General features: G+C 47.4%; 1 protein-coding gene across 2 annotated transcripts in view; it reads right to left on the minus strand.

Moving 5' to 3' along the window:
• The window catches only part of BRPF3 (bromodomain and PHD finger containing 3), a 211,406-nt gene that overhangs the window by 11,700 nt on the left and 181,421 nt on the right, over window positions 1-18,285 (minus strand). For both annotated transcript variants that reach the window (XM_075853547.1, XM_075853546.1), the window contains exon 8: window positions 3,665-3,868. In XM_075853547.1, the coding sequence (XP_075709662.1) occupies window positions 3,665-3,868 (204 nt within the window). The remainder of the gene's footprint in view (window positions 1-3,664; window positions 3,869-18,285) is intronic.

Here is an 18,285-nt window from a genome sequence, read left to right on the forward strand (position 1 = left end):
AATCAATGGTAATTCTAACGGAACCGTTGCTTTCCGTTTAATCTTTTGATCCGCTCTTCCTCTGACAGAAGAGAGGTAAACTTATATTAACAGTAGTGTAAACTTAGCCAAAAAATTGTGTGAAAACCCGAAAAATTGGCCATGTCTTAAAGGGGTTAACCCCGATGTTGCCATTATGTGAGGGGAATGATGGTGTCACTTACCTCAATGTGCCTCAGATAAATTGTAATGAGTTATAGTAAGTCATCAAGTACCTCAGTGTCATAATGAGCAACATTGGGTTAATGTGTGAGGTACATGATGGGGTTAAAGGCTATGTACACCTTTGACCTTTTTGTAAAAAAAAAAAAATATGCTTTCAATCAGTGTGCTTTGTGCAACTTTTAGTTTTTATTAAAAATTACTTTTGCTTTATGAGATACAGCTGCTTTGTATTCTGTGTACAGAGCAGCTGTACAGTGCGCTAAGACCTGAATGAATCCGTCAGGTCCGTGGAGCTGACGGGTTCAGTGTCAGTGGATCTGACACGGAGGATCCACCTGTAATCGATCACATCTAAGTTATGAACTTAGATGTGATCGGTAACAGATCGATCCTACGTGTCGACCCGCTGACACTGAACCCATGGAGGATTTTGTGTAAGATACAGCTGCTCTGTATACAAAGTACAGAACAGCTGTATCTCAAAAAGTAAAAATAATTCTTCATAAAAATGAATTCTTAAGTTGCACAAAACACACTGATTGACCTTTTTATTAAAGGGGTAATGCGGGGACCAAAAAGTTCAAAAAATTGCTTTGTGTTCATATTTTTATGTAAAAATAAGTCCTGGAGCTTTTCTAATATTGACGACCCGCCAACACGGCTCCACGTGACTGAGGGCTTGCTTCCTGTGCTGTTCGTGTCGGCGTGTTATCAATGGCATGACCACAAAGGGCTGTCACATTGCCTATTGCTGGAGTCCCAGAGCAGAGCATCAGATAGCGCTTTGCTCGGGACTCCAGCACCGCTCCCAACATTTGGTCAGTGACTTCAGGGCTTTCCTATAGCTCGAGTTCCGAGCAGAGAATCAGCTGATGCTCTGCCTGGGGACACCCGTACTTGTGCCAACGTCACTGTCCATATACATGACAGTGACGTCGTCAGCTCAGCTGATGCTCTGCTCGGGGACTCCAGTGATAGGAAACTCCTGAAGTCACTGTCCATATATGGACAGTGACGTCGGCAGCAGTAGTGAAGTCCCCGAGCAGAGCATCAGCTGATGCTCTGCCTGGGTACTCCTGTACTGCTGCCGACGTCACTGTCCATATATGGTCAGTGACAGTTACGTTGGCAGCAATGCCGGAGTCCCCAGGTAGAGCCTCAGCTCTGGTGGCTCTGCTCGGGGACTCCAGCGATAGGAAATTTGCACACTAATTTCTGCAAAACACCTGCAGGGTTAAAATGCTCACTACACCCCTGGGTGAATACCTTGAGGGGTGCAGTTTCCAAAATGGGGTCACTTCTGGGGGGGGTCACTCCCCTTATTGGGTCCCACAGGGGCTTTGCAAATGCGACATAGCGCCCAGAAACCAATCCAGCAAAATATGCACTCCAAAAGCCAAATAGCGCTCCTTCCCTACTGTGTCCCCGAACAGCAGTTTATGACCACATATGGTGTATTGCCGTACTCTAGAGAAGTTGCTTTACAATGTTGGGGTTTCTTTTTTCCTTTATTTCTTGAGAAAATAAAAATTTCTTAGCTAAAGCTACGTCTCAGGCCTCATGCACACGGCCGTGCCCGTAATCACGGCAAGCAGGCCGGCATGGCTGGCCGCATTTTCGGTCCGTGCGCCCATACAAAATATGGGAGCACGGCCCGTAAAGTACGAATAGTAGGACATGCTCCATAATTCCCGGCTTGGTTCTATGGCACGGACTCCTACCCGTAGCGCTACGGAAAGGTGTCCGCGCCCAATAGAACCGAACAGGTCCATAATTGCGGACCGTATTACGGTTTGCAATTACGGAGATTTTGTACGGTCGTGTATATGGGACCTTATTGAAGAAAAACGATTATTTTTATTTTCACTGCCCAACGCTAAGAAAATCTATGAAACACCTGTGTGGTCAAAATGCTCACTGCACCCCTATAGTTTCCTAAATGGAGTGGTTTTTTGGGCGTTTTCACAGTTTTGGTTCCATAGGGGCTCTGCAAATGCGCCATGGCCTCTGCAAACCATTCCTGCTAAATTTGAGCTTCAAAAGCCAAACGGGGCTCCTTCCGTTCTAAGCCCTGCTGTGTGTCCAAACAGCCGTTTAAGACCACATATGGGGTATTGTTTTACTTGGGAGAAATTGCTTTACAAATGTTGTGGTGCTTTTTCTCCTTTCGTCCTTGTGGAAATGAGAAAAAATTAGCTAAACCTATATTTTCTTTGAAAACATCTAGATTTTCATTTTCACTGCCTAATTTCAATAATTTCTGCAAAACACCTGTGGGGTCAAAATGCTCACTATACTCCTAGATAATTTCTTCAAGGGGTGTAGTGGGGTCACTTGTGGGGGTTTCCACGGTTTCGTCCCCTCAGGTGCTTTGCTAATGCGACATGGCCTCCTCAAACCATTCCTGCTAAATTTGAACTCCAAAAGCCAAATGGCGCTCTTTCCCTTCTAAGCCCTTCTGTGTGTCCAAACAGCCGTTTATGAACACATGTGGGGGTCAAAATGCTCACTATACCCCTAGATAATTTCCTTGAGGTGTGTAGTTTCCCAAAGGGGTTAACTTTTGGGGGATTTCCACTATTTTGTCACCGCAAGAGCTCTTCAAACCTGACATGGTGCCTAAAATATATCCTAATAAAGAGGAGGCCCCAAAATCGACTAGGTGCGCCTTTGCTTCTGAGGCCTGTGCTTCAGTGCATCACCACACTAGGGCCAGATGTGGGATATTTCTAAAAACTGCAGAATCTGGGCAATAAATATGGAGTTGTGTTTCCCTGGTAAAACCTTCTGTGTTACAGAAAAATTGATTAAAAATGAATTTCACCTCTACTTTGCTTTAATACCTGTGAAACGTCTAAAGGGTTAAGAAACTTTCTAAATGCGGTCTTGAATACTTTGAAGGGTGAAGTTTTTAAAATGGGGTGACTTATTGGGGGTTTCTAATATATAAGGCCCTCAAAGCCATTTCACAACTGAGCAGGCCCCTGTAAAAATAGCCTTTTGAAAAAAAAGAATTAATTTGTGTTGTGTTGTATTGCTGCTAAAGTTCTAAGCCTTGTAACATCCTAGAAAAATAAAAGGATGTTCAAAAAACAATGTGAATCTAAAGTAGGCACATGGGGCATGTTAATTAGCAACAATTTTGTGTGGTATAACTGCCTGTCTTACAAGCAGATACATTTAAATATAGAAAACTGAACATTTTTGCAGTTTCGCTAAATTTTGGTGTTTTTCACAAATACATACTGAATGTACCGCGCAAATTTTTCCATTAACAAACATTAACATAAAGTCCAATATGTCGATTGGATAGGTAAAAGCATTCCGAAGTGATTACTACATAAGTGAAACGTCAGACTTGAAAAACGAGGCTCTGTCAGCAAGGTCAAAAGTAGCCAAAGCGGGAAGGGGTTAATCATACATAAGAGAATTATAAAAAAAAACAAAAAAAACCACATACCTGGGCAAGCCTCCAGAAAGTCTTTGTTACGTGGCACTAGTCTTTGCCGTAGAATATTAATTTCCCTGCGTAACGATTTCAGGCGCCTTTTGCGAGCTCCACTTGATCGCATGTTGCTGACTATATCCAGTTTCTCCAAGAGTTCTTTGAGCTGGAATTCAGGAGGCAGATGGGCTCTGTTTTCCGGAAGCAATAGCTCATCCACTAACAAACAATACAGAACAAAGAAAGTAAATTGTCATTTGTATCTACTTGTTTAAAATCCCACCTACTTGATTAATGGAGCTTCAATACCTTATTCGGACAAAATATCTAGGCTGCACAGTGAACTACATATGAATAGAAAACTGTCAAACAAATTTAAGAAAAGAAAAGAGACATAGGGATGACAAATGCTATTATTTTGCATTGTACAATTAAATATTAAATCATTTCCAGTTAAAAAAAAAAAAAAAGGATAAACGCAATGAATTATCATCTATTTTCACTACATGACTAATAGGCCAAGTTATGCGTTTCAGTACTGAGCCACAGAACACCGTACAACAGCATTGAGACTTGGATCTTAATACAATGGGCCCAATAATTGACCAGAATGACAGATAATTCATTAGGCTGTTGTCCTATTACTGTGCAAAGGGAGAAAAGTGTCAATCAGCAGCTGAAGTGCAGGGGCAGCATGAATATCATAGGATTCAAGCCCTGCATCGCACCTGGAACACCGCAACTATAAAGTGTAAATTCACCTAAACTGCCGTGATATGCTGAATGAGTGACGGAACGCGGAAATCAGAATATCTGTCACTTCTTTATGATACTTATTTATGATAGGGCAGCATAAATGTGACAGATCTGCTTTAATATTCATTCAAATTTAAAATCTATAGAAGCAAATTGCTTTATTGCAGACAAATACCTACAGCAACCGTACCGCCCAGTGGACTGACTTGGTTGGATTTGCAAACCACAATAAAATGGTTCGTACACTCACACCTTGCCTGCGCTGCGTCACCAATTTCCCATTTGACTAAAATGTTATACCTCTGTAATATGGATTTTTCTGCACCCAATGTTTAACCTTCCCTTTGCTTCTAAACTACTTGGATGTACACTACCGTTCAAAAGTTTGGGGTCACCCAGACAATTTTGTGTTTTCCATGAAAACTCACACTTATATTTATCAAATGAGTTGCAAAAAGGACTAGAAAATATAGGCAAGACATTGACAATGTTAGAAATAATGATTTTTATTTGAAATAATAATTTTCTCCTTCAAACTTTGCTTTCGTCAAAGAATGCTCCATTTGCAGCAATTACCGCATTGCAGACCTTTGGCATTCTAGCTGTTAATTTGCTGAGGTAAATCGGGAGAAATTTCACCCCATGCTTCCAGAAGGCCCTCCCATAAGTTGGATTGGCTTGATGGGCACTTCTTGCGTACCATACGGTCAAGCTGCTCCCACAACAGCTTTATGGGGTTGAGATTTGGTGACTGCGCTGGCCACTCCATTACAGATAGAATACCAGCTGCCTGCTTCTTCCCTAAATAGTTCTTGCATAATTTGGAGGTGTGCTTTGGGTCATTGTCCTGTTGTAGTATGAAATTGGCTCCAATCAAGCGCTGTCCACAGGGTATGGTATGGCGTTGCAAAATGGAGTGATAGCCTTCCTTATTCAAAATCCCTTTTACCTTGTACAAATCTCCCACTTTACCAGCACCAAAGCAATCCCAGACCATCATGCTTGACAGATGGCGTCAGGCACTCTTCCAGCATCTTTTCAGTAGTTCTGCGTCTCACAAATGTTCTTCTGTGTGATCCAAACACCTCAAACTTCGATTCGTCTGTCCATAACACTTTTTTCCAATCTTCCTCTGTCCAATGTCTGTGTGCTTTTGCCCATATTAATCTTTTCCTTTTATTAGCCAGTCTCAGATATGGCTTTTTCATTGCCACTCTGCCCTGAAGGCCAGCATGCCGGAGTCGCATCTTTACTGTAGACGTTGACACTGGCGTTTTGCGGGTACTATTTAATGAAGCTGCCAGTTGAGGACCCGTGAGGCGTCTATTTCTCAAACTAGAGACTCTAATGTACTTGTCTTATTGCTCAGTTGTGCAGCGGGGCCTCCCACTTCTCTTTCTACTCTGGTTAGAGCCTGTTTGTGCTGTCCTCTGAAGGGAGTAGTACACACCGTTGTAGGAAATCTTCAGTTTCTTGGAAATTTCTCCCATGGAATAGCCGTCATTTCTAAGAACAAGAATAGACTGTCGAGTTTCACATGAAAGCTCTCTTTTTCGAGCCATTTGGAGAGTTTAATCGAACCCACAAATGTAATGCTCCAGATTCTCAACGAGCTCAAAGGAAGGTCAGTTTTATAGCTCCTCTAAACAGCAAAACGGTTTACAGCGGTGCTAACATAATTGCACAAGGGTTTTCAAGTGTTTTCTAATCATCCATTAGCCTTCTAACACAGTTAGCAAACACAATGTACCATTAGAACACTGGAGTGATGGTTGCTGGAAATGGGCCTCTATACACCTATGTAGATATTGCATTAAAAACCAGACGTTTGCAGCTAGAATAGTCATTTAGCACATTAACAATGTATAGAGTGTACAGTATTTCTGATTAATTTAATGTTATCTTCATAGAAAAAAACTGTGCTTTTCTTTAAAAAATAAGGAAATTTCTAAGTGACCCTAAACTTTTGAACGGTAGTGTATGGTGTATACTCGTCTGGTCTCAACATACTCTCCTATTTTGCGGGGTCCATCAGAGATACTGGTCGCCTGGATAAAATTAGCACCATGTACCTATTGGCCCATTCCATTTAGATTGTACACTCTTATAGGCTGGGTACTCTCTCCTTTTTTATTATTGCTTGTTAATTTGTTTTCATTGATTGTCACTTGCTAGGCCTTGTTCACATAGCGTTTTCGGACGCTGGTTTAGATGAGTTTTCCGCGTCGCAATCAGCGTCCAAATATGCCCCCAAATTTGCCTCTCATTGATTTCAATAAGAATCAAAGTTTTATTATTTCAGGACATTTTATTTCCTCTTGCTGACAAAAAAGCATCCTACTCTACCTCATGGCAAATTCCGTTCTTGAAACTCCAAATTAATTGGAGGCGGAAAACACGAAGTGCAGCTCAATGCGGTTTTTGACGCCATTGTAACAAAACTGCTAGCAGATTTTACAAAATTTATAAAGCTTCCAACCGAAAAAAAACAACAACGCCTCAAACCTTATTTTTCTCAATAAACACAAAAACCCCACCTTTTTCCCCCTAACAAAATGATTTATGGGCTATTTATATACTTATATAAATTAATCATGCCTGCCCATAGTCATCTCTTTTCAAGACTAAACACATGTAATTATTTTAATCTTTCCTCATAAAGAAGATCCTTCATGCCCCTTATTAGTTTGGTTGCTCTTTGTATTTTTCCCAACTCCAGCGAATCTTTTCATGAACTGGAGCCCAGAACTAAACTGCATATTCTAGATGAAACTTCATATTCCAGTAATATACTGTCCCTGTCCCACGAGTCAATGTCACTTTTAATGCACAGCAGTATTCGACTGGCCTTCGAAGCAGCTGATTGACATTGCATGCTGTTATTTAGTCTATGTTCTACAAGTACACCCAGATCCTTCTCAATAAGTGACTCTACCAGTGTAGCTCCCTCTAGGACATATGCAAATTGGTGGTACCCAGATGCATAACTTTACATTTTTCCATATTGAACCTCATTTGCCAAGTGGATGCCTAAACACTCAGTGTGTCCAAGTCGGCTTGTAATTTATGAACATGCTCCATAGACTGAACATTACTACATAACTTGGTGTCATCTGCAAAAATAGAAATAGTGCTATTAATTCCATCTTCTATATCATTAATAAATAAGTTAAATAATAGCAATCCCAGCACTAAGCCTTGGGGTACACCACTTACAATGGGGGAACATTCAGAGTAGGACTCATTGACCACAACCCCCTATGAAGAGTCCTTTAGGCAATTTTCTATCCAATTATAACCTATGCTTTCTAAACCTGTGGACCTTAAAGGGGTTATCCGGAAAGTGAAAATGTTTTCTTAGGAGCTGCAAATGAAATAAATACTTACCTGTTCTTGCCTCTGGCGATCCAGCACTGTCACTCTGGCAGCAGTCCCGGTGGTTGTTTACATGCACGTAACATGCGACCACTGCAGCCAATTAGAGTGGCCCGAGCGACAGCACTGGATCGCCGGGGGCAAGGATAAATAAGTATTGCTCTTTTATTTTATTTATTTCACTTGCAGCCCCTAAGAAAAAAAAAATTCACTTACCGGATAACCCCTTTATTTTACCAATTAGGCTTCTATGAGGGACAGTGTACAATGCCTTTGAAAAGTCCAAAAACACTATATCCACAGTGGCCACTCTGTTCAGGCTTCTACTCACCTCTACATAAAAACACTGCAACAAGTTAGTTTTTTAGATGGGGAAATAAAATGGGGCATCTACTCTCCAACCTAATCAAAGCTCCCAAAGCCAGTTATAGAATTTTTAAATTAAGACATACTAATATGACAACACTAACCACTGACCCTCTTACTAAGTAACATAAATTTTTGTATTACTATAAATCACTTTATTTACCTTCGCCAAATGATCCCAAACAAACCTGGGACCTACTGACTGCCACACCCCTCCCCAAATTAAGCTCAGAGCAAAAGACCCTCCTTTCCCAGCCTATTATTGAGGAAGAAATTCAATCAGCAATCTCACATCTCCCAAACAACAAAACACCAGGACCAGATGGTGTATCGGGAGAACATTATAAAAATCATGTGCCACATTGTTTCCATACTAGTGTCTTTATTCAACCTAATATACATCGAAAACTTTCAGGTCCCCCACTTATACGACTCTAGAACAATCCTGAGTCTGAAACTAGCAAAATACCCCATCGTGGTACAGTCCTATAGACCCATCTCCCTCCTTAATCAGGATTACAAATTACTCACTAAAATCCTTGCAAACAGATTGCAACAAGTCCTCCCATCGCTTCTGACCTCTTCCCAGTAAGGATTCCTGCAACACCTCCATTCCTCGTAGGGATGTCACGATACCAGAATTTGGACTTCGATACCGATACTTCGTTTAGTATTGCGATTTCGATACCAATTTCGATACCTTTGCCAACAGTAATAAAAAAAAAAATCTTCCGTTTTTTGAGGTGAGGCGCGACGTGTGATGAATTTTGAACGCGCCTCACATTAATAGTAATTAATCCCATCATGTTTCTCAGTCATAATGGGTTAATGTGTGAGGTACATGATGGGGTTAATTACTATTTGTGGCGGAACGGGTGACGGTTACAGGCATTGTACCCAAATACAGGTTAAGCCTGCCGCAAACCGTCGCACTCCCGCCATCCGGGTGCCATAGCTTAGATGGCGCCCGGTGCTAGATGGGGATATGTCCCCTCAAACTGCATTACGTTATGTTTGATAACCAGTTGATTTGTATTGTATTGTATTCAGTGCTGCTTCACTGTCCTCCCCCTCTAGGGTTAATCTTATACTGAAGGAGAATGAGTCAAAGGCTGAGGGGAAATTGTCTAATGTAAATAAGAAAAAGGGACGGGTGAGAGGGATATAGTGGAGCTGGATGAGAACTGAGTTAGTTGCTGCCCAGGAGAGGATGAGATAGCAGTGTGAGCTGCAGGCAGGGGCTGTCTACCTCAGAGATGGTACCTGACCTAGGGACAGTAATAGACGACAAGTGCTGGAGTCCCATCTAACTAAGGAGGATCTGGAGACACCCCAAAGGATGAAAGGTACAGTGGAGAGACCCCATAGTGAGGTAGCCTGTCCCATCCAGCCCAGAGGGGAGAAGCAGCGATGCATTGGTTCTGTGTGTGTCTGTCCCTGTTAATAAACGCGCCTCTGTGGCTTGTCCCCTGTTAATCTGTGTCGCCTGAATCTATCGCCCACATTCTCTTGGCGTAAACCGACCCCCACTGACCCGGTTTCGCCACATTTGGTGGCAGCGGTGGGATAGATTCAGCCCGTTCTAGGGGAAGCGGCAGGGGATAGGTACCCTGGTACCATCCGGCGCTTCGCGGCCAGACCTCAAGGGCGGACTGCCACACGTGCTGCAGTACAGGGGGACCACAGGCACCTAAATCCCCAGTCATGGAGCCTGACTCTATGGATCCTCCCGGCGGAGCAGAGGCTGTCCCCTATGGCAGCTACCTCCGAATTACACTCCAAGAGCTGTGCCGGTTCCGGCGTATTGCCTTCTCGTCCCGCGACATCATGGATCGGCTAATTGAGAAGCTCCAATCCTGGGACCTGGCGAACCCGGCCGAGATTCGAGAGATGGCCGAGGGTGACGTTGACTACTGCCCCGAAGAATCGGCCAGTCGCCAGGGAACCGGCCGTAGCGCCATCTCGGACACCCAGGCCCTGCGGATGGGGGATCTGCTGACCGCTCTGGGGCCTCAAAGCTCCGAGGCCGAGCGCCTGATCATCGTTGGGCCCGTGGCCCGTGCAGTGGCACCCCCAGAACCAACAATCCCAATCCCTGCCGGGCCCCGAAGACCCCAACTACGATACAACGACCTCCCCAAGTTGGATCCTTCGTCCACGGATATCGATGCGCAGCTAACCATGCTGGAGACACAGCTACAGGTGCATGACATCCCCACCACCGAATGGGCTCGCTACGTGGGGCCCAGCCTGCAAGGGAGTGCCCTTGAAGTCTACCGGAGCCTAGGTCCAGAGGACGGACGGGACTACGGTTGCCTCCGGGACGCCCTGCTGAAGAGGTATGCGATCACCCCAGAGACTGACAGAGAGCAGTTCCGTAATTTGACGCTCGCCGGCCAGGGTACCCATGTGGAACTGGCAGCCCAGCTCCGCTTAAGCTGCTCCAGGTGGGCCGAGGGGAAGAAGGCCTTCAGTCGGGAGGCCCTGGAGGACCTCGTCCTTTTGGAGCAACTCCTCTCCAGGATGGAGGTCCCCATTCGTGCCTGGGTCGCGGACCGCCACCCCAGCACCCCTGAAGATGCCGCCACCCTGGCCGACGAGTTCTTGGCCCACCGACCCCAGTGGAGAAGCCTTCCGCGGCAGGACCAACGCCGAGAGCTCCGAGCCCCTACCAAAATAGCGGAACCACCCTGACCAACTTCGATGAGACCCCAGCCGCAGCCTACGGCCGCCCCGATCCAAGGGTCCGCGGCCCTACGGACTCCCGCCAGTGTTATGGGTGCCACCAGCCGGGGCACCTCCGACGGGACTGCCCCCTGGCCGAATCAACGGTGCCCTTTCCCAGACCAACCCCAACCCGGGTCGCCTTTAGCCCGGAGGCGGGCGACCCCGATGAGTGTGACTACCTCCTAGATGCACCAAAGGTGGAGAAGGTGGTCTACCACGTAGAGCTTGCGAGCCTCGTGATGAACCAGGTCCCTGCAAACATGCAGGGCCACCGACAGCCCGTGGTGCTGGGACGCCGCACCGTCCAAGGACTCCGTGACTCGGGGGCATACCTCACCCTGGTAAGAGCGGACCTGGTTCCCCAGTCTAAGGTTCTTCCCCAGCGATTAGCCCGGATTGCCCTGGCGGACGGACAGCAGCGGTCCATTCCCCGCGCCAGAGTCTACCTGGACTGGGGCCCCGGAAAAGGGGAGGTCGAAGTCGGGCTCATGCCGGATCTCCCCGCCGATGTCTTATTGGGGAACGACATTGGGAACGGTCTCACAAGTCAGTTCGCTGGGGTCGTGACCCGCAGCCAAGCCCGGGAGAACCTTTACCGGCCTCCACCACCGACCCGTGTAACCACCGAGGCTCCTCTCCCGGAAGCCCCGCCCCTGAACCGCCGGTGGGAAGCACCCAAGCCCCTGACGCCTCACAACTGACCGACCCGACGAACCCCCCGACAGACCTGGGGGAGGTGGATAGGGTCGTTTTTAGGGAGGCCCAGCATACGGATCCTTCCCTGTCCTCTGCCCGTAGCCTGGCCGATCGACCACCCAGTGGAGGGGCCCAGGCAGGGTTCCAGTGGGACAACGGGCTGTTGTACCGGGTCGAAGCCCCGACCAAGCCCGCGTCGCCCTGGACCGCCTCCAAACAGCTGCTTGTTCCCCAAGCCTACCGTGCACGACTGTTAGCCCTGGCCCACGATATACCCGCGGCGGGTCACACTGGGACCAGGTCCACCAGGGCCCGGCTCTCGAAGGCTTTCTTTTTTGCCAGGGCTGACTGAGGACGTGCGGCGGTACCGAGCTTCGTGCCCTGTCTGCCAACGGGTGGCGGGGGCCCCGCGCAAGGTGCCTCTCAGGCAGCTGCCCCTCATCCAAGAGCCCTTCCAGCGGGTGGCCATAGATCTGGTTGGCCCCATTAATCCCCCCAGCCGAGGGGGAAAGCGTTACATCCTAACCCTGGTAGACTTTGCTACGAGATACCCGGACGCAGTGGCTCTGTCCTCCATAGATGCCGAGCACGTCGCCCAGGGACTCATGGACATCTTCAGCCGGGTGGGGTTCCCACGTGAGGTACTCACAGACCAGGGATCTCAATTCCAGGGAGAACTCATGCAGGACTTCTGGAATCGGCACGGGGTGAGTTCTCTAAGAACCACCGCCTACCAACCCCAAACGAACGGACTGTGTGAAAGGTTCAACGGTACCCTCAAGCAGTTGCTACTCCGATATGTCCACTCAGAGGGGAGAGACTGGGACCGCTCCTTGCAGCAGCTTCTCTTTGCCTATCGAGAGGTGCCGCAGGAGTCTACCGGGCACTCCCCATTCGAGTTGCTGTTCGCGAGGCGGGTCCGGGGACCCTTGGACTTAGTCCGGGAAGGTTGGGAAGGGAAGTTTGCAAGCCCGGAGATCCCGGTAGTAGACTATGTGAGCCAAATGCGGGAGCGCCTAGCACGGCTGATGGATTTGGCCCATCAGCGATTGGAAGTAGCTCGAAGCAGTCAACGGGACGAGTACAACCGTAGCGCCCGACCCCGAGAGCTGGGGGTGGGGGAGAAGGTACTGGTCCTCGCGCCAGTACGAGGCATCAAGTTGCAGGCCAATTGGGCTGGACCGTACACTGTAGTGGGGCGACAGGGGACAACGAACTACCTAGTTGCCCAAAGCAACAGTAGCACAAAGCAACAGCCCTAGTAGGACAAAGCAGAAAAGCGGGTACGGAACTGCCACATAAACCGGCTCAAGGCCTATGTGGTAAGGGAGGTAGGAGCGGTCGCGATATGCTGCCCGCCCATGGACAACCCTGACGTGGACCGCATCCCTGACCTACTGGCAGAGACCCGACGCCAGACAGGGCTGGCAGATGTGCAGCTTGAAGTCCAGCTATCGCGCTTGGTGTTAGCAGCCCAGGAGGCCCTGTTCACCGCGTCCCCCGGACGTACCTCCCTAGTCGCTCACGAGGTCAACACTGGAGGAGCCCGACCCCTGAGGCAGCCCGCGTTCCGAGTGGCTCCCTCAGTGCTGACCGCGATGAGAAAAGAAGTAGAAGAAATGCTGGAGATGGGGGTCATTGTACCATCTCACAGTCCTTGGGCCGCCGGCGTTGTGTTGGTCCCCAAGAAGGACAAAACCACGAGGTTCTGTGTAGACTACCGGCGGCTGAACGAGGTAACCGTTACGGATGCCTATCCGATGCCCCGGATTGATGAGCTGCTCGATAGGCTGGGAGGGGCACGCTTCGTGTCCACTCTGGATCTCAGCAAGGGCTACTGGCAGATTCCTCTGACCAAGGAAGCCCAAGAGCGCTCGGCGTTCATCACCCCGTTCGGCCTGTTTGAATTTACGTGCATGCCATTCGGGATGAAGAACGCCCCCGCGACCTTCCAGAGGGTGGTCGACCGGATCCTCGTGGGGTGTCAGGAGTTTGCCCAGGCCTACCTGGACGATATCGCTATCTTTAGCGAGACTTGGGAGGAACACTTGGGGCACGTGGCGCAGATCCTGGAGCACATCCGGTACGCCGGCCTCACCATCCACCCTGACAAGTGCCAGATGGGGATGGCAGAAGTCGCCTACCTGGGGCACCGAGTGGGGAGCGGACAGATCCGCCCCGAGCCGGTCAAGGTGGAGGCCATTCTCCAATGGCCCCGGCTGGCCAACCAGAAGCAGGTTAGGGCCTTTCTGGGAGTCACAGGGTACTACCGAAAATTCATCCCGCAGTATAGTACCCTGGCCAAGCCCTTGACCGACTTGACGTCCAAAAGGTTCAGTCGACTGATGCCCTGGTCCCCTGACTGTGAGGCGGCCTTCGGGAGCCTTAAGACTGCCCTCTCCACCTCCCCTGTCCTGGCTGCCCCTGACTTCCACCGGCGGTTCATAGTCCAAACCGATGCCTCAGACGTCGGGCTGGGAGCGGTACTGAGCCAAGTGGTCCAGGCGGGCCACGAACACCCGGTCGCGTACCTCTCCCGGAAGTTGCTGGACCGAGAGAGGGCATACGCAACCATTGAGAAGTAGTGCCTGGCTGTCGTGTGGGCTCTAAAGAAGCTCCAGCCCTACGTTTATGGGAGGGAGTTCACCATAGTCACAGACCACAGTCCTCTCAGTTGGTTGAACCGAACCGCCGGGGACAATGGGCGTTTACTACGGTGGAGCCTGGCCTTACAATCCTATAACTTTACCATCTCTCATAAAAAGGGCCGGGACCACGGGAATGCTGATGGACTCTCTCGGCAGCAGGACACTGATGGGCGGAGACTGACAGCACCGGGCCCAGATCTCATCACTGACCCGACAGAGGGTCAGCAGGACTGATTCTGGATCTAAGCTGGGGGAGGTCTGTGGCGGAACGGGTGACGGTTACAGGCATTGTACCCAAATACAGGTTAAGCCTGCCGCAAACCGTCGCACTCCCGCCATCCGGGTGCCATAGCTTAGATGGCGCCCGGTGCTAGATGGGGATATGTCCCCTCAAACTGCATTACGTTATGTTTGATAACCAGTTGATTTGTATTGTATTGTATTCAGTGCTGCTTCACTGTCCTCCCCCTCTAGGGTTAATCTTATACTGAAGAAGAATGAGTCACAGGCTGAGAGCGGGAAATTGTCTAATGTAAATAAGAAAAAGGGAGGGGTGAGTGAGGGATATAGTGGAGCTGGATGAGAACTGAGTTAGTTGCTGCCCAGGAGAGGATGAGATAGCAGTGTGAGCTGCAGGCAGGGGCTGTCTACCTCAGAGATGGTACCTGACCTAGGGACAGTAATAGAGGATAAGTGCTGGAGTCCCATCTAACTAAGGAGGATCTGGAGACACCCCAAAGGATGAAAGGTACAGTGGAGAGACCCCATAGTGAGGTAGCCTGTCCCATCCAGCCCAGAGGGGAGAAGCAGCGATGCATTGGTTCTGTGTGTGTCTGTCCCTGTTAATAAACGCGCCGCTGTGGCTTGTCCCCTGTTAATCTGTGTCGCCTGAATCTATCGCCCACATTCTCTTGGCGTAAACCGACCCCCACTGTTAATGTGAGGAACATGGAGGTTAAATTCATCGCACCTCGTACCTCACATTAATAAGTGAATGAAAGCAGTGTTTATTTAATTTTTTTACAGCGTACACATCATAAAGGATGCAAAAAAATTGTTGTGCGCGCCATTACTGAATGTGTATATTTTATGTGTTGAGACTTATTTTAATGTTTACTGTAAAAAAGGTGTGTATTTTTTTTTAAATTGAACAATACTTTGTTTTTACTTTATTTTTAAACTTTAATGTACTGACATATATCAGATATGTGCCAGTACATTAGCCGGTGTACGGATAGCACACAGGCAGTTGTGAGGACATACTTGGGTATGTCCTAACAACATGAAATATGGTAAGACAGCCCTGGGGTCCGTCAATAGACCCTGGGCTGTCTGCCCATATATGGTATGGCCCTCGATCGCGTCACAGGAATTTCCTGTGACGCGATCCAGGGGTATCCCCCTTCTCATTTTCTCCTGAATGCTGCAGTCAGCTGTGATCGCAGCATTCAGGAGAATAGCGGTGGAGATGAGCGGTTTCTCTGATCTCCGCCGTTATAGAGCGGGGCTGCGGCTGTGTAATACAGTCATTGCCCTGCTCCTGACAGGAAGTGCGCGCGATCAGCATGAGGTGATGTGGGCGGCGCTGCAGTAATGAGCGGCAGTTCAGGCACTGGAGACAGAACATGGAGGTGTTTTGTAGCGCGCCCGCCATGTTCTGTCTCCAGTGCCGCCGCTCATTGGTGCAGCGATGGCCGCATCGCATCATCCTGACCCTGCAAACTTATGACTCAGGAGCGGGGCTGTGGCTGAATTACACAGCCGCAGCCGCGCTCCCATACATTCATGTGTTACTATACTGAGCTGTGCGGCTGCGCAGCAAAGTATCGAAATACAGGAAATAGCGGTATCGAACCGTTTAGGGATGCACAGTATCGAAACAGTATCGAAGTTTCGATGCACCGTGCATCCCTAATTCCTCAAAAGGCATCCACTTGGCAAAAGCTGCCAACATAGCAGCTCAATCTCGTTCTCCCCTCCCCCAATCCATGATTCTCAGCCTTGATGCGGAGTAAGCAGATCTTGGACATTTCTAAATACATCTCTTAGCTATAGGAACTTTGGACCTATTTTCTCTATTATTGTACAAGTGATGCAAATGGATGCACACACTTACTTCACAGTAAAAGGTTTAAATACAAAGTTCTGCAAGGCTTTATAGGGGAACACATCAAGGCTGTCCCCTTTCCCCTCTCTTTTTTAATATATCACTCGTTCCCCTATTACGCATGATACACTCCGACACACATGTTCAGGGAGTTAAAATTAATTCTCAAGAGATATGCATCTCGTCATTCGTAGCCGATGTCTCTCGAACCCTAGATAAATGCTCCACTCTGTCCTTTTACTTATTACAACATACGCACCGCAATCAGGCTATACTATTAACATAGAAAAATCGGAAGCCCAACTTCTCAAAGGCCTATCCCCCCTTCCTGGGCTACTGGAAAAACGCTCAAATGGACACGATCCCATACCACATATTTAGGGTCAATCCTTATTATACATCTTACACGTTCCCAGTGAATGTCTTCCACTGGGTGTGTGCCTCAATCCTCTCCTTTCCACAACTATCAAACATTGCACTTTGTGCGAAAAAAAAAGCCAACCTTTATCCCCATGCCTCATTACTATTACGGTTTCTGGGTAATCCAGAGTTCCAACATGGACATCCTGCTGGGATATCAACCAGTGGGAGGGGAAAGTTGTGAGGTGCTTCTCGGATCCTATGTTGGTGGGCACGTCTCGTCTGCTTACATTTAGGGAAATTCAAAACAAATGTCACTTTTCCTCTCAAGCCTAATTCCCATGTATGCAAACATCTAGCTACGTGAGGAAACTCACCCACCAAAACGTCATCTAATCCCACTCAAGATTTTGTAGTTAATTTACGTCTTAAAATGAAAAATACACTAGGAAAGTCATCACTTTTTTTTTTTTTTTAACTTCCTGAGATCACCGACTGATTATGCTACACCTCCAACAGGGGCACATTCTTGGTTACAGAATTTTCCTAATTTGTCCATCAAAAAAATCATGAATAATCTATATAAAGCTTCGAGGTTTCTCCCATCTGCGTTTTACTGCGAAGAATTACTCATAGAGCTTGAAAATGCCTTCAATGGGAAGGTGAAACGTTGCCAGTATGCTGGGTGAATACATTTTTTATTTTTATACCACTGGAGTGCTGCCTCTTCTTTTGGATTGTCATAGAACTTACATATCCCTAATGGGGAACTACTTTATGGGCCGGTTCCCCTCATCAGCCTATCCAAAATGCAGAACGCTATACGCTGATCTCTATCACGGTGGCTGGGGTTGTCCTTTTATACAACAGTTCTGGAAAAGAGCTGAAACCTTTGCTCTTACACATTTAGTTAACTTTGTGCCGATATCTCCAGTTTGGGCAATTTAGTTTTTTTTTTTAGACCCGGATACTCCTCTATGTGCTTCAAATGCAAACAAATTACTTTTTATCATTTCTAGTGCGGCCCGTAAAGCCATCTTACAAGAATCATCTCAACCCCCACCCTTAAAATTATTTTTTTTAAAATGTTCCCATATTTTCAGGATGGATTGGGAGGAGGCCACCCTGCACAAAGAAATTAAGGTCAAGAATTTTTTTTCATTTTGGGAGTCATTTATTGATATGCCGCCACCAAGCATAAAGCAAAAACTCAGTACATGTTCACAATACACCATGCCCCACCAATTACTTTCTGACATTTCGTTGTGCCATTAGCAACAGTATAGTACTATTTTTTTTTTTTAGCACTCTCGCTCGCCTTTAAATGACACGTGTATACTCCTTTCCTTATACCACCCTCCCCCTCCCTTCCTCACCTCCTAGTTACTACATGTCTTACTGACATTCAATGCTCATCTATATCTTATTAACATCCTATGATGTGTTTTTTTTCTTGTATACCATAACAAAACATCATATTGTATAATATAATTCTGCTCACACAAAGTAGAAAATTTCCTAATTGCATATACTTTATATGCAGTAGATGCTTCATGATAGTACTGACATGTACCTTATTTTCCCGGTATTGCTCCACTCCC

This window comes from Rhinoderma darwinii, chromosome 2, assembly GCF_050947455.1.
Source record: "Rhinoderma darwinii isolate aRhiDar2 chromosome 2, aRhiDar2.hap1, whole genome shotgun sequence".
NCBI lineage: Eukaryota > Metazoa > Chordata > Amphibia > Anura > Rhinodermatidae > Rhinoderma > Rhinoderma darwinii.